Below are 22,746 nucleotides of genomic sequence, written 5' to 3' on the forward strand. Positions count from 1 at the left end.
CAGATACAGGGATGGGGCTCAGCTGCTTTAGGCTTCTATTCTAAACTTGATGACAGCCTTAAAATAAATAAGTGCTGTGTGGAAGGATAGTGAATGTCAGTTTTCAGTTCATTGTCAAAATAAAGACTTTTATTACTGGCTGCTGCAGAGAAAAAATATTTCTTATTCAAACTTTACCCTTATTCTAGGGTCCTCATCACATGAGAAACCATAGAGAACAGGTTTTTTCAGTGATACTTTTTTGTGGGTCTTCACAGTGCATTCTGGTTAAGTTTTTGTTTAGGAAGCATTATACCAGCAATTAAAAATACTCACCCAGACTTTTTAGATATGCATTTGCACACACCAAAACTGTATTTTTTTCTGGCCTGGTTATTTTGTGGGATTTAAAAATTTTTAGTTTGGGAAAAAAAAAAAAGAAACCCAAACTAAAACACAAACAACCCAAGCACAACAAATTATTTTGTCAGTTCGGAAGTAATTGTGATGTGTTGTTTGTTTTGTGTAAATGCTTTACCTGCTAATTTGTGTTAAGGCTATAAATTTTTTATTTTCTCTCTGTTGTTTATTTTGTTAGCAATCAATCTAATGTTAGGAACATTTTGTCAATATCAGTAATTACTTGCTAGTGATCATATATTAGTGATTTCCTTTTCACTCAGACTTGGTAGCATCAGTTTGTAGAGTATTTTCTGAATATTGTCAGCCCTGAGTCTGGCTATGGTTAGAAAGAAAAGGAAAAAAAAATTATTTAGGCATTTGATTTTCATGTCCTACAAATTGTGTAAAAGACTACACATAGCTAGACTTACATGAAATCTGGAAGCATAATGGAATAGTGTGTACTAAGGATTGTTCTTCACTTTCCATTCAAGGGTCTGAATACCAGTAAGATACCAAATATAGATACCATGATATACCAAATATAAATACCATTATGAAATGGAAGACTGGTTTAGGCCATGGTTATGGTATTCATACACACTTTTGAATCCTAACAACTACAGATTTCAGCTTTTTGCATAGTTCCTACTGTAATTTCTTATCTTCCTGTTAAAATGATAGCATTTATATTTGTGTTCTTCTGTTTTGTTTTGAAGACACTGGAAGTTGTACACACACAACAGCTGTATAACCCTCCCGTCAGCAAACTGTTTGCCTTTTATTGCAATCTTATCAGTGAATTTGAAGATACAAAGGCAAAATACCAGGCAGCAGTAGATAATGAAAAAAGTTTATAAGACAAATTAATTGGTTCAGTACCTACATCTCCAGTTTTTTCATTAACACTTTTAAGATCTTTAACCTTCCCAACTGTAATTTTAAATGAAAAATTCCCACATCTGCATTTACAACGTGGATGAGTAGCTGAGTGATGAAAAAAAATCCTAAATGGAATTAAATATAGTTTCTAATTAATAAACAAGCAGGACCTCAGTTGTCACTGACACATGGATGCTCACCATTCTCAGGCCATGTCCTATATCATTTAAGCTTTCTTTTCAAGGATAGAATAAGTAATAAGTATTTCTTCTCATAACTGTTTCTTTCTTGTTCTCTCCACGTCCCTCCTGCCCTGCAGTGGAGCGGATTACTATGACTATGGCCACGGACTGAGTGAAGACACCTACGACTCCTACGGTGAGTGGCTTTATCAGCTCAATGATTGCAGCAGCAGACTCTTGAAAAAAAAAACTAATGAAAGGATAATTTCCATGAGGCAAGGCTCAGTCCTGCAGCAGGTAACGGCTGCTCAGGGATTCCTGAGCTGTCACAGAGCTCCTTGTGTGCTTATTGAGAAAAATGCCCTCTGTGGTCTGTTAGCTAACGCAGTCATGGGAAACTAAAACCAAAGAAGTAGAGAAAATAAAACTTAAATCATGATGCACGCAGCCTTTCCATGTCACATTCAATGAGTTTTAAGGAAAAAAAATGGGGGTGTAGGACCTTTTTCCAGGAACTTTTGTCTGCCAAAAGCAAATGCTTCTGGTGTGGCACAGCTGGCACTGAGACTTGGTACAAGGTAAGAATATGGTGAAGCTCCCAGCTGAATTAGGGCCTAATTGAGTGTGTTTTAGCTTTGTATGGTCTTTTTGTATTAGTTCATTTTCTTGCATCAGTCTTGGGAAATCAAGCGGAGAGTCATTATGTAAAGGTTAGGGAAGTGCTTTAGGTAGCTAATAGACATGAGGGCAGTGGGTTACTCTGTATAGAGACAAAACAGTGCATAATGAAGCAAAAAACATACACCAGTGGTAAAGATCACTTTTTTTTATATATAGAAGTGTGGTAGTGACAGGTTTAATTAAAGAAATCTGTTACGGTTAGAAGCATAAAACATATTAAAAGGCACCTTTGTTTAAGGGATAAATGTTAAGTCTCTGGCTAGAGATCAGAGAAATACAGTCTAGGTCTCTCAAATCTCAGACATTTGAGGTTTGTTAGTAACCTGTGTAAAAGTTGTGATTCTGAGTATTGAATACTTCAATGATTTTAGAGCTCTACTTAAAATTCTCCAAGGTCTGTTTCTTTAGCTCCACTTGGAAGTGCTTCCTGCTGAAAACTAAAATGACCTTAACTAAGTTGTGATAAATGCACCTAATGCTGTAGTTTGCCCAACGTATCTGCTTAAACTGATTATTTTGCTTAAGGGAAGAGTCAGTTCATCAAAAGAAGAGGTCACTTGAAATTCCTCTGTCCCCCAGCATTTCCAGTTGCTGTTGATAGATATATAGCTTAAATCTTTATTTCAGCATTAAAATAAACTGTTTGCCATTATAAACCTTCTATTTCTAAGACTATTTCATTAATGCAAAATTGATGGGGGAAAAAATGTATGAAACTGCTTAATGTAGATGGATTGATGGGGAGAGATATTGATTGCAGTATTTAAGCTTGAAAATACGGATTTTTCATTGCTTTTGCATTTAAAATTGGTTTTCTATTTATCAAAGCACAGCCACTCAGAATATTAAGTGATGTATTTATTCAGGTTGAGAGAAAGACTATAAATACCTTAGAAGAATGATTATGGGTTGCAGCCACTGTAGTTTTTGCACATATAAACATGTATACACTTTATTTCTTAAGTATATCCCTTAAAAGCAGAGTTAGAGTTTAATAACCATCTTCACTGTATGTAAAGAACATTAGGTGCCTCAAAACTAAGTAGGACTGCCTAGTCAGCAGGTAGTTGTCAAGTGCTGGGCAGGAGGAAATTCAGATTCCCAGGAGGTATCTGAACTTTGCCTCTGAGAAACTCAGGCGACAATCCAGAGGATGTAGGAAGAATATCAGTGTTTTTAGGATTTGGAGCCCTGAACAGCACCAAATGAAAGCTGAGAAACAGTAAGGTAACTCTTTACCCTGCTGATTTGATCAGCTGCTTGAAAAAGAGGAAGTATTCCCCTGAAACTGTAATCAAGACTGCTCTTTTCATTTAAACAGTTCTTGCAGCAGTGTAAAAGCTTGGATATTTTTAGTTCCTACCCTTCAGTCACCTGCCCATACTCTTAGGCATTAGGCTCAGGGTCTTTTTTTAACGCAAGTCTTGCTTTCTGTGTGACGAAGAAGCACGAGAGGTTGTTACCATATACCCATGGAACTTGCCTGAGGTGCAAGTTTAATTCTTTCAGCCTTACACGGAATTGAACTTGTTCCTTTTACCTCCTAGGCAAATGTCCTGACCACCTGGGTATGATTTATAGCCTGGACTCTGTAGACAGCCACCTACCACCTACATTATTAAAAAGTTGTTAGGATGAGGCTTCTGCGAAGGGATTGTGAAACTGAACCCTTGACATATGGGATTCTTGTCATCTAATTTCAGATATCTCATGTCAGAGCAAGTTACCTCAGTATTCGAAGTGCAGGGGTTCTTTGGGGTTGTTTTATTTTTTTTAATGGACTAGAAAGACAACGGGATGTTTACATTTTTTTTCTACCATAGATTTGGATTCCACCTTTAGTTTCTGATTGCATTGGGTTCACTGGGGCACCTGTCTGTTTAGGGCTATTCTGCAAAAATAGATATGGAAATACATACACTGTTTTAAGGTGGTTTTGCTTTTTGGTTTGTTTTTTTGTTTGTTTGTTTGGGTTTTTTTGTTTGTTTTTTGGTTTGGGGTTGTTTTTTTTTTTGTGCTCCTTTTTAAAGTTTTTTTCTCACAGATGTGACATAGTATTCTGATTTTTTTACATCATTAAAGTGTACCCAAGTACTGTTTCATTACACTGCATTTTAATCCTGTATGTTCCCTGGCATAGTAGGTCTGACTCTCATTTAAAATAATAAATTTTTGCTACTTCTTAAAAATATATATTACCATTAGAAGGTGGTAGGATCATGAATCGTTAAATATAGCATGAGCTTTTTTTACAAATTTATTTTATAGCCAAAATTCAAGCAACCAACGTTTCTTATCCTTTTAACTTTTTTTTTTATAATCTGCCCTCCTATTTATTGCATTTCAGGGGAGGTGTATGTTTACCTCCAGAAAAATGGAATATTTGCCCTAGAATGTTAAAAACCACAGGTATTGGTAGTGATACTTGAGGCTTGGTTTGCGTGTTTGAATTAGGCCTAAATTGGTACTGATGCAGAGAAACTTATTTTTGAGGGCATTTTATTTCAGTATACATAATTCATAGCCTCCATTCAATTCATCCCATTGCAATTATTGGTGTGTCTGCTACTGGAGCTGAAATTTCTGGCCATGTCCAACAAGCAGGTCCAGCTGAACTTCCACAGTCCTAAATATTTTTGCCATTAGCCTGTCACAGTCCCTGCTCTTACATGCTGAGAAATCACCGTGGGATAGCTCAGATAGATGTGTTGTACCCAGATTTTTTGTTTCAAGTGTTAGACCTCACTTTGTAAACCTTGGTTTCTGTAAACAGAATGTGTCTGATTCACAGATAAGAAAAATTAAGTTCAGCATCTGAGAATGTTGGAAGGGCTCTGACCATATTTTCTTTTCTTGTAGGGCAAGAAGAATGGACCAACTCACGACACAAGACACCTTCTGCAAGGACAACAAAAGGAGTCTACAGAGACCAGCCATATGCCAGATACTGATTGTACTGTCTGATGTTGTGAAATACCCAATCTCCACCAGTCCTGTATACTGTTCAAAGTAATTTTTTCTATGAACAATCCCTTTTTATTAACTCAAAGTGCATAAAAAATCTGAATGGATGGACTGAACTTAAAACATTTTGTTGAAAGAACAACCTGGGCAGAAAGATACGTAAAAAAAGGAACTTTGTTATTTCCAAACTGTGTTTGAAAAAATAGGTGATCAAAAAATAACCCTTGATTAACTAGTGTTAAACAAAAAATAGGTTTACTAAATACATTAGTCCATTCTTTTTAACATAAGCGTAACCTTTTATTTTAAAGGTTTTCAACAATTTAGTTTTTAGCTTTTATTTTCAGCCATTTGCTAGATTTTCTCTTTGCAAACATGAGTAAAAAGGGAAGCAAACTACAAATGCGAATAATGTGGTATTTTGTAACTCAAGTCTTGAAATGTTCTGTAGTGTTAAGCAAAGTTTTACCCTTGCTTGATACTAAATAAACTTTTGAAAGAAAATCAGTGTGTGTGAGATTAATTTTATGCTTTATCTTATAATAAAACTTCATAAATAGTAGTAAACAGGGAGAAATGTTTAACAGTGATCAGCATAAAAGGCTCATATTAAACATTGTGCAACTTCTTTTAAAACAAAATGGTTTAAACCTAAATGTATATCTCTATATACTCACAGTAGATATAAATGCTGTTTAAAATATCCAAATGGTATGGATCTGCTTGAGTGCCACATTAAATCAAAATACTTTTTGTTAAAAAATGGTTTAAAATAGCTAATGAATTTTCTGGAAAAAAATGTGACTAGTTTTCACCTTGTTGAGCATTTTTTCACTAGTGCAACTTTGGAATTTTTATGAGAATTTTGGTACGTTAATGACCACCTCGCTCCGTGCTGGAAGCAATAAACACAAAGCTTTTAAAGACTTTCTGACTTGACTAATTGAGGTCGCTTTCGTCAGAGGCAGAGGATGTGTAACCCTTAAAACGGTCTTCATTTGCAAAGGTAAATAAATCAAATAAGATTTTAATCTCACTTAAGTTATCTTAATATAACCAATAAAAACAGGGAGGCTACAACTTAGAAAGTTTCATTTTAGAATGTAGGAAAGACTTGTGAGGACACTTAAATTCTCATTTTAAAACGTTTAATTTGTGTTAGTCATCTAAAAAGCCTTAGCCTAGCTAGTTAAATTTGGACAAACTATTCCCTATTAAACAACTGTAAAACCTCATAACCAATAGTTTGTAATATATTATTTTTCCATAAATTCTAGTAACTTAAACATTGCAAATGTTATCTAATGCTTTTTTTTAAGCATTGTTTCTATAGTTTGATTTACTTTGTTTTCTTTATTTTTTGTTTTAAATTCTTTGAAATTTAGTAATAATACCTTTTTTTTTTTCCCTCTTGTCAGGAAACTCACCTCCTTGGACAGCCAAGAGAACAAAAACCCTAACCTTCTGATGCTTTGGTAAGTATGTTTACTCATCTGTGAAATTATTAGATAAATAATGGAACTTTTGATGAGGTCCTTAATTCTACACAAGGCTTTAATTTAGGTGTCACTGTCTGTGTTCAATTCTGGTTAGAAAAGTAATAGTTTTGAACTATCATTAATCAGGACCTTAAATTGTCACAATGTATGGACACTCCCCTGGCAGTTTATTGAAAGGTGTGCATAGCTTTGACAGCATCTCAACCCATTGGGTATTTGATTGGACAGAGGTAGCTGAAGAAACTGAATGTAATTTGATGCTTGTAGTTTTCAAAAGGGAATTTAAAACCCTAATCTGGTCAACAAAAATGTCTGAAGTTGAAAAATACATTTTGCAGACTGATTTTCAAAGTTAAGCATTTTTGCACAAGTAGCAGACTGACTTCTGGCATTAATTGAAGGAGAACAAATCCATTAAGAGGCATTAGCTGAAGAGTAGCTGGCTTTACTGTTTCTTGTCAATTCAATATATAAAATAAGAAATAACTTAATTGTATTTATGCTCAGATGGTGTATATTTTAAACAAAACAGATTTTTTTTCTACTAGGAATGGTAATTCTTCCTGCTAACCTCATGATCTCAGTGCCTTTAGTTGACAAGGCTCAGATAAATGGAGCTCTGTACTGTGAAATACTGCATAAGTTGCACTGCCTCTGTGTACTGCAGTAAATTTAAGAGGCTGCTGTCACTGGCTAAAGGAACCTTTTGTACATATAAAATGGCTTTAGAACAGCTTTGAGCATTTTAAGGGCTTAAATCAAAGTACTATTTAAGAGTAGGAGAGCTTGAAGAAGATTTCTCCCATTTGGGGCTCAGAGGGCAGAGATTTAATACCAGCTGCTAGAATTGTTATGGCAAAACTGAATATATAAATATCTTTTAAAAATATTTATAACAATTGGCCAAATCTCTCCTTCTGTTCACATCTTAAATCACATAATATGATGAATTACATAGGAAGTGTTCATCTGCAAACATCATGTATTGTATTAAACAGACAGAATGAAACTTGAAGGGTTGAAACTAAAATATCTAGGAGCAAGGGTGGCTAGTAGATAAATAAGTGAATCAGAAATGGATTCAGTGTTCTGTAGTGTTTATCCAACTCTTTTATTTAATGCCTTATTTTCTTAGTGTCTCCAGTATGGAGGATGAATGTGTGATCAGCATGTGTGATTTGTGCCACTTGTCTGCTACTCTGCCCTGAAGTCCTAGAGAATCTTGAATTGCTTCAGGTTCCCTTTGGGGTGGAAAAATGTGACTCCCTGATAATAGAGGCTCTTTAAGTGCACCATTGAATGATTACCATATGAATTAAGTCTTCCTTCTTCCAATGCTCCACATTGATACATCTTACTTCTCCTATGAAAATGTTTCCATGCCTCTTAAAAAAATTCTGTATCAATTCTTACTGCTGTGTCTGCACAATAAACTACATCCAATCAAACAACTGGTATTAGATACTCTTCAAAACTGTATTCTTGCAGTGCAAAACTTCTCTTGATATTTCCTAAAATAACATGCATTAGCATTGTTCTGCTATTGCATTTCTCTTGGGGGTATTTTTTTTCTGTGGGGTAATCTCTTAAATTAAATCCATTAGATTTTGAGCAGAAGGAAAAATAATCTAAGAAGGTCTCTACATGAAAGAAAACCAATGTAGAATGCAGCCTTTCTTCCATTATGACAAACAACTTAGAAGTGTTTTTCCATTCTAGTAGAGTTTTGTACTCTGACACTGTTACTGTATGTTACCAGTCAAACAAGTAATTTTAATCATATCAACAATTGGCCTTTACTGAATCTTCTTACAACATTTTCACTGAATTTCAATGATAGCAGTTACTGCAATGCTTGCCTAGATCTACATACATTTTTTATATATGTAATTGTCTGATTCCCCTACTTACAGTCTGACAGGCTTCAGAGAATTCATGATCTCTCCTCTCAAGATACATGCAAATGAAGTGTATTTTGCTCTTTTTCAGGAACTTCTGCCATGTTAATTATGGACTGCTTAGAGCATTGTACTTACCCGTGTGCTCAGACACTGATGAGATGGAGTATGAAAATCTTGCTCAGCATTTCTTGTATGAAAGCCTTAAAGTGTGTAACAGCATACACTTTTTAAAATAATTGTATATTGAAACTCTTAATTGTATAGTGATGCAACAATGTTTTATTTGGAGCTCAATAAAGAATTTCCATCCTAAGTTTCTGTTACAAAGCAATAACACAACCTCCCGTTCTTTAGTGACTCTTTTTAGCCTTATGCAGCAAGTGTAAGAGAGTGTGTGAAGTCTCATGACTAGAACTTAAATGCTTTTGGAAATAGCTTGTCTAATGTATGAACAACATGGATAAGTTAAAATGAAGATTGGTGTTTTCTGCTGAAGCTTTTTTTAATAGCTAATTGTAAACAAGTCTGCTTCAAACAAGACTCTTAGGTAGAAATAATGCTCCAACTTTCCATTTCCTTCAAAAACTTGTATAACAAGGTGTTTAATCCCTGTCAATTATACTATGCTGCTTATTCTCTTTCACTTGGTGTTTGTTGCATAGAAATCTTTTCCCTAATACACAGTCACAAGTTTTCTAGTAGTAGAGTCTTGGATGAGGCTTTTACACCTTGATAAATCTTGTATCCAACTGTCATGTTTCCTCAGTGCTTTCTGTTTTATATTAATTGTGTTTGTGATAATTTGTAACAGAAATAAAGTTCTGATAATTTATTTTCTTGTGTTCTTTTTCATAAATAGTGCTTGCAAAGCATGTGTGTCCCATTCCTCAGTTACGGTTCCATCAGATGCATTTTTTTCACTGAATCTCAATTTATTGCCAACAAAAGCATTATTTGGTTCTGTGTTGTTGCTATTTTGAACATAAACAATACCAGTTGATAGTTCCACACCAAAATGCTGCCTCTTCAACAGGTTTTCATAACTTCTAATTCCATATACTGACTACTGAAATACAGCTTTGAAGTTGTGGGGATGTGGATAAAAATAAGATTTCCTATTAACTGTGGCGCTGAACAAATTGAGTGAGACAGTTTTTAATAGATTTAAACAACTAACCATAAAAAAGTCTGTATTTTTAACCTCTGAATATTTAAGGTGATTTTCTCAGTTAATCTCACAATATGGAGAGGTTTTCCCTGCCTTCATCTCTCACTGTGCTAAAACTGCATTTCTAAAATGTTTTCTACAGCCAGCAATAGTAATTATTTAAATAAGTGAAAGCAAAATTAAGAAAAAAAACCCTTTGAATAAGCACAAGAGATGTATAATAATGATTCCTTCAGACTGACTGGCAGGAGCCTCTGGTGTGGAACAGCACCTGACATCCTAAATGCAGGCCAAGTATAAGAACTTTATATAGATACTGTGTGGGGAATTTAGATAAGCAGAATGCAATTTCACTTTCTGTAATTTGGACACCAGGATTACCAACACAAGCTCATTTGAGGAGTGCTATGAACTGCTCAAGGAGTATCACCTTCCACTCTGGAGTCATGAACAACAGGGCTGCTTAATGGCAATACTGAAATATTTTGCTAGTATGACTTATGTGACTATCAAATCTATCTAGAAAATGTGATTTTCCTGGTGTCTTGTCTGATTGCTGAGTGGCCTAACAGGAACCGCTGGGGTCTGGTCAAAGCGGGCTGGCTGTGGCCATCCAGCTGTTGGGGTTGCAAGTACTTTGCTTTGTTTCACTAAAAACTTAAAGACTGGCTGGCTGTGGCCTTTGCAGCCTGGACTTCAGGCCCTTCCAACCCAAACCATACTCTGACTCTGTGGCTTCATTTCTGCTGGGTTTTATCATCACTAGGTAAAAATTTAAGTTCTTATGATTGTGTTTTGAGTGAAATTCTGGTCTCATTTGTCACTTCAAAAGCACACATGTACAGGGCTGTGCTGCCTCAGTGGTGTTACGCTGTGGGACAGTCCTGATGCTCTGTTCCCAGGTGCCAGTTCTAGGTGATGTCAGTTTACTTCAAAGGTTTTGAGCAAGGATGTGAGCCTGCTGCTTCAAACGAGTTGTCCAGTCAGCATCACAGCCTTTCCAGTTGTGTCTGCTCTTTTGGGGATGACCCCATCTTGAGGTCCTACATAATAAATGTATGAAAAGATGTTCCATGGCTATGAATTAGAATGTACTTTGGCGTCAGACATCTTTCTAAATGATGTTGCAGAACATACATTTTGTGTTGGAACTTAATCCTTTTCGTAACAAAGGAACTGAAAACTTAAGGATCAAAATTCAAAGTTAAAATGTATATATAATGATTTGGGATAAATAAAACCAAATCTGTTCTTGAGTGGTTCTGCTTCAATTTCCCCCCACAGAATTTTCCAATCTTTTTAAGACTATTTTAGCTGTTAGAATTGGATTTTTGTAGTACATTCACAAATCTGTGCTAAAAGGCCAAAGTTGTAGTAGAATTTCCAGGTTACCAATGCCCAAGAACACCAGTACTGTTGGCAGCTGTAGTAAATGCACACCAAGAATCCAAATATCTTTGACTTTTTAACTTTATGAAAAAGACTAATTGGATGAAAGGGCTGAGAATTACTTTCTCAAGCTCAGCAGTTTTGTCCAAGACAGCTGCATTTGTTTAATGGGGAGAAAAACCCCTTTGGTAATGGAAATTATTGAAAGTGTTTAGTATTAAAGCAGATATTGTGAAGATAAATGTTTGTGTAGCCTCAGATGCTTCATTGTGCATTGACCCTTGTCTTCAAGCAGGCTTTCTACACAATTGCAAGTCAAGAGAACATCTCTGGCAAACCTGGATTTTAAAGATGTTTAAGCTGTAGCCAAGGGCCAAAATAAAGCTGCTTTGCTGCATAGGTTTTTTTTAGGTCTTTTTTCCATCATTGGGAAAGTATTAAAAAGTGTGAGATGTCTAAACTCCTAAAAATAGCAAATTAGGAAATTGGCTTAATGGAAACTTCCGCTTTTTCATCAAAGATATACTTGAAAAATATGAAATTAGTTTATATTTAATAAAGGTTTATGACAAAACTTCTCAGGAATCTATATATCTGGTAACCAGAATAACTCATGCTCTTTCAAGATAGCCACTGAGCCAGAATTCCTGACTAAACAAGATGCTGGTCTTATTACCCAGAGAAAAAACAAATCTAAATCGGTCCTTGGAGTATAGTTTCTGCTTTTGCAAAGCTAAATACTAAACCCATTCTTTATGCTTAGAACCATTTGGTATGAAATATCATAAATGGTTTAATCTTTGTTATTACTGAAATTTAGAATAAAAAAAGTTTTCACCTGAAGTGAAATACTGGCCCCTTTGTGAAGACAATGGGAAGTTGTGGGGTTTTTTACTGACCTCCACAGAGTGATATTTTTTTGTCTATCTTAGACAAAATGTAGTGAACTGTTCCAAATCCTTACTCAAGCAGTAACCCAGGAACTCAAGTTATTTGTCTTCTGTGGCAAACGAGTCAGTGGTGACTTGTGCTCTTGCTGTTGATCTGGTTGTGAAAGACCTGATGTCCTAAACATCTCAGGAGGGTGAAACACTTTTTAGTCATTTGAATACTTGCCCTGGTTTTTTTTTTTCCTTCTTCTATTACGAGTTTAAATTTTTTAGTGTGGAGGTATTTGTTTTTAACTCTTATTAGGATATTTTAAAAGAAAGGAAATCACATTTGTCCTTAAGTTAATTCTTCTAACAGTGCAATTACTGGTTCAAAAATCCATGGATGAAGATGCTCTTGCTTCAGACAGTGAGATTGCTACAGGATTACACTGCTAAACCTGCGTTCCTGGACTTTGGGCTTTTTGCTGAATCATTGTGCAATGTTTATATTACAATACAAATATTTAGAAAGTTTGAAAGACCTTCGAGGATAGGTAATTACAGTTTGAAATCAAATGAGAATGCTATATAGACTTCTGCCTGCATGTATATTGGAAATCATCTGACTGATGGTGATTTTCAGAATTATCCACATGTGGAAATTGACCTTAATCTGTTTAGTAGAAGTTTAGAGATTCACAGACTATTCTGAGTTGGAAGGGACCCACAAGAATCATGGAGTCCAGTGGCCCACACAAGGATTGAACCCACAACTTTGGTGTTATCAGCACCATGCTCTGACCAACTGAGCCAATCTCAATTATAAGCAACTAACAAGACTGCACAAACCTGCTTTCAATATTCAAAATTAGAGCATATACCATGCACAGTTTCACTTTTTTACAGCACTTGAGGCTCTAACTTCAAATGGTTTGAATAGAAAATTCCCTTAGATATTTAAAATATTTCAGTGATGATTTTCTCATTCAGCTTACTAGTAAGAAAAGTGTGTGTGGTTTTATTTCATTATTAAGACTTTTTTTTTTTTTTTACATCAGAAATAGGGTCCCTCTAAGATTGACAGAATTAATAAGTCAAGAAAGCGGAGGTAATCCTGAGGCAGTTCTCCTGAGAGAACTGCAGGATGAATGCATAAGGGATTTGGGTAAAGTTTTGTGGTGTGTTTGATGGTGGTGACCATGAAATGCATTTACCTTATTACACTAATTGCAGGCTTGAGGAAATGAAAATGTAAAAAAATAATACAAGCATATTATACAACAGGAGACTGAGGAGTGGTTGTTAAAAGGCAGGCTAAATTGTAAAAGACATTTTGAATTTCAAATTCTGGAATAGAGGAGGAAAACCTCCACATTCCAGAGCATATCCTCCCCAAGCTAGTTTACGGAGCCATGTTACATTGGTTTGTTTGTTTGTTTTTTGTCTAGACTATTCCAGGTACTTTTCCCTGGAGCTCACTCTCAGTTTAGATGTATTTGATGGTAGGAAGCTGAAGTGATGTATCCTAGTCCAGAGGGGCAGGGTAAACACAGGTCCCAGTTACAGTCTCTGATAACTGATTTTATTTTATTTTTTTTTTTACCTATGTATGTAACTGGTCTGACATTGAAATTCCTCACATAGTAGGAACAGCAGCACTAATTTTTGGTGATATACTTCAAAGATATAAGCATATAACTTTCATAAATGCCACAATCAATATTCCTTTGAAAGGTCACTTTGTGTACTGAATAATATTTATATGCATGTGTACATAATTTAACGGTTTTGGTAAGGGCCCTTCAGAAGAATAATTCAAAGGACAGAAGATGATATCTTACTGTGAGAGACTTAAAAAGCTTGATTATAGTTTATAATTGCTCGCACAGGGAGAAAATAACAAGTACTGAATGACTCTAATCTAGTAGTGAAAAAAGTAAGAACTAATGCTGAGTAAAAACCCTGCGGTCTTAAATGAGAAATTAGGCTCTAATGAGAGTGATTAACCACAGCAGCAAGCTACATGCAAAAGAATGGGCTTCTCTTGGTTTTCCTATGTAGCAGGTAGATCAGATGATCTAATAACTGTGTCTGAGCTTGAGAGTCATGGATCAATGACTGTCGTATTATAATTCTCACTTCCTTTAACTGATTTTCAGACTAGTAATATGTGAGAGTGAGGATGATCAAAATTCCTTTCATTATCAAGGATGAATTCTCCAATTCTGTGTGTTATCTATGTATTGCACATCCTACTGCCTTTGCAAACTGAAATGGATATGAGTTGGTATTTACCAGAGTACCAACACAACTCTTGTTCCTCATGCAGGCTGCACCTAGAAATTTTGGGTATTGCTGTGGTTTCCTCACAAATTAGGCTTTTTGAAAAACACCATCTACTTTTTAAATTAACAGAAGGCTCTAAATTTTGTTAAAGAAATGGGCTGGATGTTTTTAGTTCTGGCTTATGTATGTACGACTCAGATGACAAACTCTTGACTGTTTGGCCAGGCTTCCCTTATCATCGACCAAGAGAAACAAGCTCAAAGGATAAATCAACTTTTTGTGAGACAAGTGCATTAAGCTCAGGGGACTGACCCTCTGAAAGCACCTGGCTCTTCCCCCTTGATTCATGTGGGTGATTAAACTTGTTTGGATGTTTAAACCTTAGATGTCTGAAGTAAAGCATGATAAATCCCACTCATATTTCTGTTCCAAAACCAGTTTTATTGATACCTTAAAAAACCAGCGAAGAACAAAGAAAGGTAGACTCTTTTTTGATGGCTTCTGCTCCAAATATTTCTCTAACAGCCTTCTTAGCATATGCATTGATCAGGAGGTTTTCACACTCAATGTTTATTTCCAGAGCCTTCTGTTGAACACAGCCACATGCTTTTGTTTGTAAGCATCTGAAATATCAGGATTAGGTAGAATATTGGCTGAGACGACTTGTAGAAGAGGGAATTTCCCTTCCAATTCAGGATATTCTATGCGTCTTTATTCTTGGGGCTATCCTGTGCAGGGGCAGGAGTTGGACTTTGGTGATCCTTGTGAGTCTCTTCCAGCTCTGGATATTCAATGATTCTATGAATTTATGGTTACGCTGTAAATGTTAGTTGCTGCTTAAGAGAAAGCTTTAAATTCTGAAGGAAAGCTTAGAGATTAATTTATGTGCATAATTACTTAGAACAATGTGAAGTAAAAGTTTTCCTGTTTCAGTCTAGTGTTTGAAGTAAGTATCCAGTCGCCACTAATAACCATTAGATGTTACACAGAAGGAAAATAAAAACCTTCAGTGTACTTATCCAGTTATTGAGAGCTGTTTAAATAGCATTATCTATCCTTTGGAATATGTGCAGGTTATCTTTTAACTAGGAAACAGAAAATATGCAACACTTCTGCTAATGAAAATCTAAGACTTTATACCTCTGTGGTTCATAACACTTAAGGAATTCACTAACTTTCAAACACTGTTCTGTTAAGGGAGTGGTGATGCAGGTAGATAATTTTGCACTGTACAGAGAAAGAGCCAAAGCAAGCCTGAAGTTTAGCATCGGTGAAATATTCCTTGGAAGCTGAAATTTTCTCAGAAAAACATAGGTTTGCACAAAAACATGTATTGGGAGCAGAGACACTATTTAATTTTAAAATAAGTTATTTCAAAAAATGTATGTTTTTAAAGGATGACTTTCTTTCAGGACAGTGTACAAGTCAGTATTTACCCAACACCCAAATGAAGGTATTTGAGAGGAACCTAAACCTATACAGGTCCTTCCTTCTTCCCCTTCTGTAAAAAAAATGCATGAAGAGGAGGTTAAAAATACTCTGCGTGCTTTCTTGCTGTTACTTTTTCTTCACAAGTCCATCAAGGTAAAAGAAACATGTTTGCATATCTTTATTTCCCTCTCAGCCAGCAGACCTTAGGACCATTACAAGTTTCATGCAGTAGTTTGGAAGCATCTGCACAGCGTCGGTGTCTATTGAGGTTTCTGTGTTTCATGTGTGTTGGACCCAAAAATGTGACCCTAAGTCTGCCCTGTAGCTGTTGTAGGCTCCTTTATAGCCGCTGGTAGAAAGCCATTGAAGAGAGGGGGGAGCAGAGTGCCAGGTATGATTTGGTTACCCTGGGAAACATCAGGCACTCTGCTCCTAGGCCAGAAGCCTCATTTGGTTGCCTCAGGTTATCTCACACCTCCTTACTGACTCACATGAATGGCTTTTGAAATAATTGCAGTCGGTAATAGAGTTATAGGATTAATTTAATAATGAATGAACACACTAAATATGAAGTCTGTGCTCCCTCCTCTGTCTTCTGTAGTGTGCAAACACAGGCTTTAAGTGAGCTGATTAGAAATAAGTTCACAGTGATCAGCAGGATAGAGTTGACTTCCTTATGCTTCTCTACCACCAGCCCTGTTATTGTCCTTCACTGCTGAAACCCTGTTCTGGTAATTCCAGTGAAGGACTGCGTAAGTGGAAATGCTGTTAATCAGATGGTGCTTGAGGAACAGTGCTACTGATTAATTATCCCTGTAGATCTTTTGTTCTACTACAGGTACATTTAGAGAACAGGCAAAATTTTCAATTATATGCAGGCATTTATTTTTCAAGGAGCTTCTCAGTATTAACGCATCAGAAAATCTAGCAGACTGCAATTTATTATTTATTTTCTTCTCAGCACCTTCTGAGTATTTCAGGTCTAGTGAGCAGAACACAACTCTGCATTAGTCTGTGTATCTGTGAATGTCTTTTTCCTATTAGCTCCATGTAAGAAGCATTCAAATTTAAAAAGCCTAAAATTTAAAAAGTATAGTTTATTACATGCCTCCTGATTGATTGGTATCTTTCAAAGGAACAATCAGAATTTCAATTCCCTGGCCACAATATATTTGGTTAGAATGGAGCAAGCCTTGAAAGGTTTAGAGCTTTGATTTAGACAGCTACTCACAAGTAGTACAAGCCACTGGCCTTTAAGCAAAGAGAGTTCAAAATTTTGTCATTAGGGTCACATTTGCAAATCAGGGCTTCTATGGTTGTGTGTGTATATATATATTTTTAAAAAAGTGTATTTCTTAAGCTCATGGCTCAAGTGAAACATGGGCAGATGCCTGGGGTGGGTTGGCCTTGGCTGACCACGAGGTGCCCACCAAGCTGCACCATCAGTCCCCCTCTTAACTGGGCAGGGGGAGAAAATGTACTGAAAGGCTCCTTTGTGGGTGGAGATGTGGAGAGGGAGAGATGACTCAGCAATTACTACCACGGTGTTGATTGAGGTAGATATGCGTTGCTTACCATGAAAAGCTCCAGACGGATGGTGTGAATGCCTCAGTGCTTAGGGCTGATGGACCCTGGGTCCATATACAGTGAAGGGGAGGAGCAGATCTGACTCACAAATTGCTGGAAATGGTGTTGTGGGTATAGATCAGGCCCCCAGTGGGACTTGGGAGCAGCTGTTCAGCTGTGTCTCCATCCTTCACTTCAAACTTAACTGGATATTAGGAAAAGTTTCTTCACTGGTGGTCAAGCATTGGAACAGGCTGCCCAGGGGAGTGGTGGAATCACTGTCCCTGGAAATGTTCAGAAAACGTGTAGATGTGGCATTTGGGGACATGGTTTAGGGCTAGACCTGGCAGTGCTGGGTTAACGGTTGGACTCAATGACCTTGGAAGTCTTTTCCAACCTTTATGTTTTGATGATTCTTACTCTCCTGACCAGGCCTGTAGGTTAGTGACAGAGTGCCACACTCCTGCACCCAGTTGTGCAAAACAGGCACCTCTGATGACTTAAAACCGAAGGAAGGTTCTAACAGATCACCTGCTCTCCTCCTGGTTAGAGCAGCAATTTGTGAGCAGCACAAGAACTGCCTCAGTGTTCCTTCTTTGGGTACCTTTTACATTTACCAGTGCTTTAATTAGGTGTAGCAAAATTCCTTTAAGGGCAAATCCATCCCCACCTCCTAAGCCTCTGGTGAAGCTTGTAAAATGTTTGTCTCTTAGATTTCCAGCTACTGTGTTAATTTTCACCCGGCACTTCCCCCTTCAAGAAGCGAGTAAACCATATTGATGAGCTTCTAACATTCATCCAGAGCCAGGTATTTATTATCTCATTTCAGTTTCCCGTTGACTCAGTAGGTGGTACAGCTTTTGATTTATATTTGGATTGCTGCCTTTCCTGTTTTCAGGGTGTTTTTTCTGGTTTTTGGTTTTTTATTTCTTCTTCCTTTTTTTCCCCCACCCCCTTTTTGAAAACAGCCAAAGTTATTTGCACCAGCAAACTCTGTCTGTAACCAGAGATTGCTCATGAATGAACTCATATCTGCTGTTGTGACACCAGAACAGCACTCTCAGCAGCAGCAGAGCAAAGGGCCCTGTGAGGTGGTGGTTGCCAGGCTTCAAATAAGATATCAGACTTCAGGCTTTGCCATAGAGGAGTGTTTAAAAGCTCTGTGCTACAGGAAGCCTAATTTCCATCTCTGTCCCGATAATCTGAAAGGGTAATGACTGCATGGTTTGTCTAGCGAGGTTCTTGGTGCTGCTGTGCTTTCACGTGCAATTTTTCCTTTCCCAGCAAGTTCCTGTGTGGCATCACTGTGTGTTATTACACAGCTGCTTCTCTTTACCCCAGAGAGAGCGGCATTTCAGCAGAAGACAAAGCAATTGCTGTTCTTCAAGCATGTGAAATTCCCTGGGAGTAAAGAGCTCCTAATCTTCTGCCTTATTTGACTTTAAAATCTTTTTCAAACATCTGCAGACTTAAGATCCGCTGTTCAGATATTGGTAGGGTTGCATCCTTAAATTATTATATCCTTGCAGATGACTACTTCTTTTCACCTCCCCCCACCCAGAAAAAATATTTTACTGATCTCTTCTAGAAGAAACAGACTTTCAGGCTTACTAAATCAGACTAAATATTTGCAATTAATCAGTGTACTAGAGGTCATTTGTATTTGAAACTGGAAAAAAAAAATAGCCTTAAGATTCTACCAGATGTGCTCCTTCTGCCTGTTCTTGGAATGATTTATATTTAATTTGAGTTTGTGTTTATTCCTACTGTAGTTTTTCAGCTGACTTCCTCCATTTATACCAGAAGATCTGACATAAGTGTTTTGGTAAAATTAGATAATAAGTAAACAATCTGTTACGCAAACAAGATGCTAAAAAACCCCACCACAAAACACATCCATACACCAAGAACCTATTTTTTTTTCAAGAAGGAAGATGGATCATCTTGGCAATTTCACATAACACAGAATGAGGACCATGGAGTGACCCTGATGCAGCTCATTCAGATTAGCCATGTGTAGTGTGCAGGCTCCTTCCTGTCACAGAAAAAGTCTAGTCATGAGCTGCTTCTGGTTTTCAGTATCAGCCAAGCGAGGCTTAGAAATAACTCCTTCAAGGATATTAATTTTTCCAGATCCTGAGGATTGGTCTCTGTGTACAGAGACCTAAAAATAGTCTTCACACAAAGGTTCTCTGTGCATATATGAAATTCACTTTCCTGCTGCTCAAGCTCTGTAGCCCACCTTCATTTCAGCAACTTTACCTTTTTTAAATTAGAGGGTTGAAAGAATTTCCAGAATGTAGAGTAAGTATTTTACACGTTAAAAGGGTTGTGTGTCATGAACAGGACAAGTCATTTCCACACTGGCTGGGACGATGAGTTGGAGTGCTTCCCTAAATGGTGGACATCAGATAATGAATGCAAATGAAGCAAAGACATAAATTTAAATAGGTTAATTAAAAGTCATTAAGTTTTTTATGACATTCTCTGGTTCATAGAATCACAAAATGGTTTGGATTGGAAGGTACCTTAAAGATCATCTCATTCCAACACCCCTGCCATGGGCAGGGACACCTTCCACTAGACCAGGTTGCTCCAAGCCCATCCAACCTGGCCTTGGACACTTCCAGGGATAGGGCAGCCACAACCTCCCGGGGCAAAAGAGCTGAACAGGCTGTAAAGAAGTGGTGCTTCTCATGTGGGCATCTAACAAAGTTTCTTTTGGTTCTGATTTTCAATGGTTGATTCCACAAACCTCAGTTTCATACCTGGATATCAGCTTCTAAATCTCAGTGAGATGGTGCCTGGTTTGGACACTGAGCTTGACTTGGAGTGAGGGTATTTTAGCTAGGAAAATTTAACAGTGACAACCCAAGCCAATTGCTTGTAGTAGCACTTCCATCCTGTTTCCCACCTCTCATATTAAGTATGTTGCTATGGGACATGCTATTGAATGTGTATGTCTGCAGTGTGTTCACCTACGTTCAGAGAGACATATCCTAGGTTTATTTCCTCTCTAATAAAAGTTTAAAAGGTAATTCTAACTCCCATTTGTGCCAAGAGTAATTGCACTTTGCTCATTACCAATGGTAACAAACAAACACTGAAGGCAAGGGCCACACCAAGTGGAGCATAGAATACCTAAATCTGATGCCTTTTTTCTTCATATTTTATGTATGTAGTGAAATCCCTCTGGACATTATAAGTGATAATCTGATAACATTAAGTTGTCCTGCAAGAAATTGTTAAGCCTTAGCTAAATTACTGTGCTATGATTGCATTGAGTACCGCACAAGGAATCCCAGTCTTGATGCTGGTGCTTGTATTCATTCAGCAGAATAGGCTCAAATGTCCTTTCCCCCTCAAAAAATGCAAATTCAACATTTTTTTTCTGGATAAAAGGATCTCAAACCTTGTTTAAAAGGCCAAGGAAGACATTTCCTGCCTTTCTTTTCCTTGTGTAAGTATTGTGCTTGTTCCAGCTCTTAACAATATTACTTCTAGGGAATCATCACTGATTTTAAGGTTGAATATTGTAGTCTCCAGCTTCCAGCTCTTGTTAACAATACCAAAATAAATGTTAGGGTGTTTGCATGCAATCCTGTGGAGTGAATTAGCCCAGACCTGCTACCAAGTATTTTTATTTTACACTAGAAAAGCATAGGTGATGAGAATATTACATTCTGTTTGACTAGGAGATGCAAGTCTAGAAGGTGGAACAGTGATATCTTTTCTAAAGTTTCATATCATGTCACTTCACAAGTGCCAGAACACAGCAGAGAAAGTCTGAGGAAGGCAAGTAGAATCTGTCCCCAACAACACAAACACCACAGGGAGAATGGCTATTAGGAGAGTACACTGTTGGGATAATACATAGGAAGGCTTCAGGGGGAAAAAAACAAACAACAAACCAGTCAAAACCCCCCAACAAAAACCTATCAAAACCCAAAGAGTGATATTCAGATTATAGATGTCTTGGAATGTAAAATTCCCTGCCCTGTTCATTAGCCAGCACGTTCACAGAGCTGCCTGTGCAGACAGATGCAAATGCTGTGCTCCATCACAGAGAACAGCATGGGGAAAGAGGGAGCAGCTCCACTGCTCTGGTGGGACTGGGAGATGTGCTTAGCAAAGCCAGAGCTTTTGGTCCTTTTAATAAAATGACAGTAATTTGACAGTAATAAACATTAGGCTGTCACTGTAATGTAGCAGTTTGCAAATAATGTTGACATTATCTTATGCTTCATGTCAGAATGTGGGTCTTCTGTATCAGCTGATTAATAGGGAAATTGGATGAAATTCTTTAAATCTGACAAAAAGGAGCTTGGATTGTGCTGGGAATGAATTTTGTTTTCACCTGTTCCTTTCAAGCACTCGTAGTGCTTTTTCATCTGCTTTTTGGTTGGGTTTTTTTTGTTTTTGTTTTTGTTTTTTTCCTAATTTTGAGCATTTGTGCAAAGTTGTGACAAGTTCTACATAAATGGTAATGTTGTCTAAACTACTGAAAGTGCCATTTAAAGAGGTCCTGGAGGTGATTTTTTTTCTAGAAATAAACAGTTCTGAAGTAGTGAAGTTTTGCTTTTTGTAGATAGATCTTTTGGGGTTTTTTTGGTTGGTTGGTTGGGGTTTTTTGGTTGGTTTCTGTGTTTTTTTGGGGTTTTTTAAAGTGCTTTCATCATTAGCTTCTGTCTCCCTGCTGTCACAGATTGTTGCTGTTCCTCCATAGTAGTGATCTAATACAAATGATGATCAGCCTTCCAGAATTCATTTTAGAACTGAGGGAATTATGGGCACAGAAATTTGCCAATGCCTTGCCAGGGATTCCCTTTGTCACAGCAGCCAGTCATTGTGAGCCAGGCAATCTGTCACAGCACAGCCCTCCTAACCACCTATTTCCAAATCTTATACTTCTCTTTCTTTCAGGATTTCCTAGAAATGAATCTGACTCTAACTGACAGGCACCAGGAAGATTTGATCTTTGCATTCATAACTGTGTACAGCTCAAATGCATTTCTTGCCACTGAAGATGAGGGTCAGGAGCTGGCTAATGGACATTTATACAGATACCAGACAAAATTATCAGTTGTCTTCTTTTCAAAGAAGGCAAACTATCACCATGTAATATCCCCCTTCAGAGGTGTTTGAGCTTTGTGCTGGAAGCACATCTGGCTCATACTGGTTGCTATGTGTGCTGAATGTGGAGAATGATGGATTCCCACCTGTCCATTCTCTCAGATCACTCCCAAAAATGGAATATCCAGCACCAGTGTGCCCATTTCATGGGGTCAACAGGTTAAATGGGACCCCAGGAGACCTCTATTGAAACTTCCTTCTCGAAACAAGGTCAGATATGGGATCCTGTAACACTGCTCAGTTTGATCCATTTGGGTCTTGAAAAGCTCTAAAGATGAGAAGGCACAAGGTAGCTGGACAATCTGTTCCACTGCCTGGCCATTCTCATAGGGAGAAAACCCTCTTTCTGTTCAATGTGGGACTCTGATATCCTTCCAGCACACACCACTGGGAAAAGCCTGGCTCTGTCTT

The 22,746-nt window shown here is 37.3% G+C and overlaps 1 protein-coding gene across 3 annotated transcripts in view; it reads left to right on the forward strand.

Annotated features, from left to right (window-relative positions):
* Window positions 1-9,322, forward strand: part of KHDRBS3 (KH RNA binding domain containing, signal transduction associated 3) — a 92,001-nt gene extending 82,679 nt beyond the window's left edge. For 2 of the 3 annotated variants that reach the window (XM_048286407.1, XM_048286409.1), the window contains 4 exons: window positions 1,583-1,641; window positions 4,986-6,096; window positions 6,509-6,565; window positions 8,579-9,322. In XM_048286407.1, coding sequence (XP_048142364.1) covers window positions 1,583-1,641; window positions 4,986-5,077 — 151 coding nt within the window. In that variant the 3' untranslated portion in view covers window positions 5,078-6,096; window positions 6,509-6,565; window positions 8,579-9,322. The remainder of the gene's footprint in view (window positions 1-1,582; window positions 1,642-4,985; window positions 6,097-6,508; window positions 6,566-8,578) is intronic. The other variant, XM_048286408.1, reaches the window with a different exon arrangement.
* Window positions 9,323-22,746: the final 13,424 nt, after the last annotated feature.

Source organism: Corvus hawaiiensis, chromosome 26 (genome assembly GCF_020740725.1).
Source record: "Corvus hawaiiensis isolate bCorHaw1 chromosome 26, bCorHaw1.pri.cur, whole genome shotgun sequence".
In the NCBI taxonomy this organism is placed as follows: Eukaryota; Metazoa; Chordata; class Aves; order Passeriformes; family Corvidae; genus Corvus; species Corvus hawaiiensis.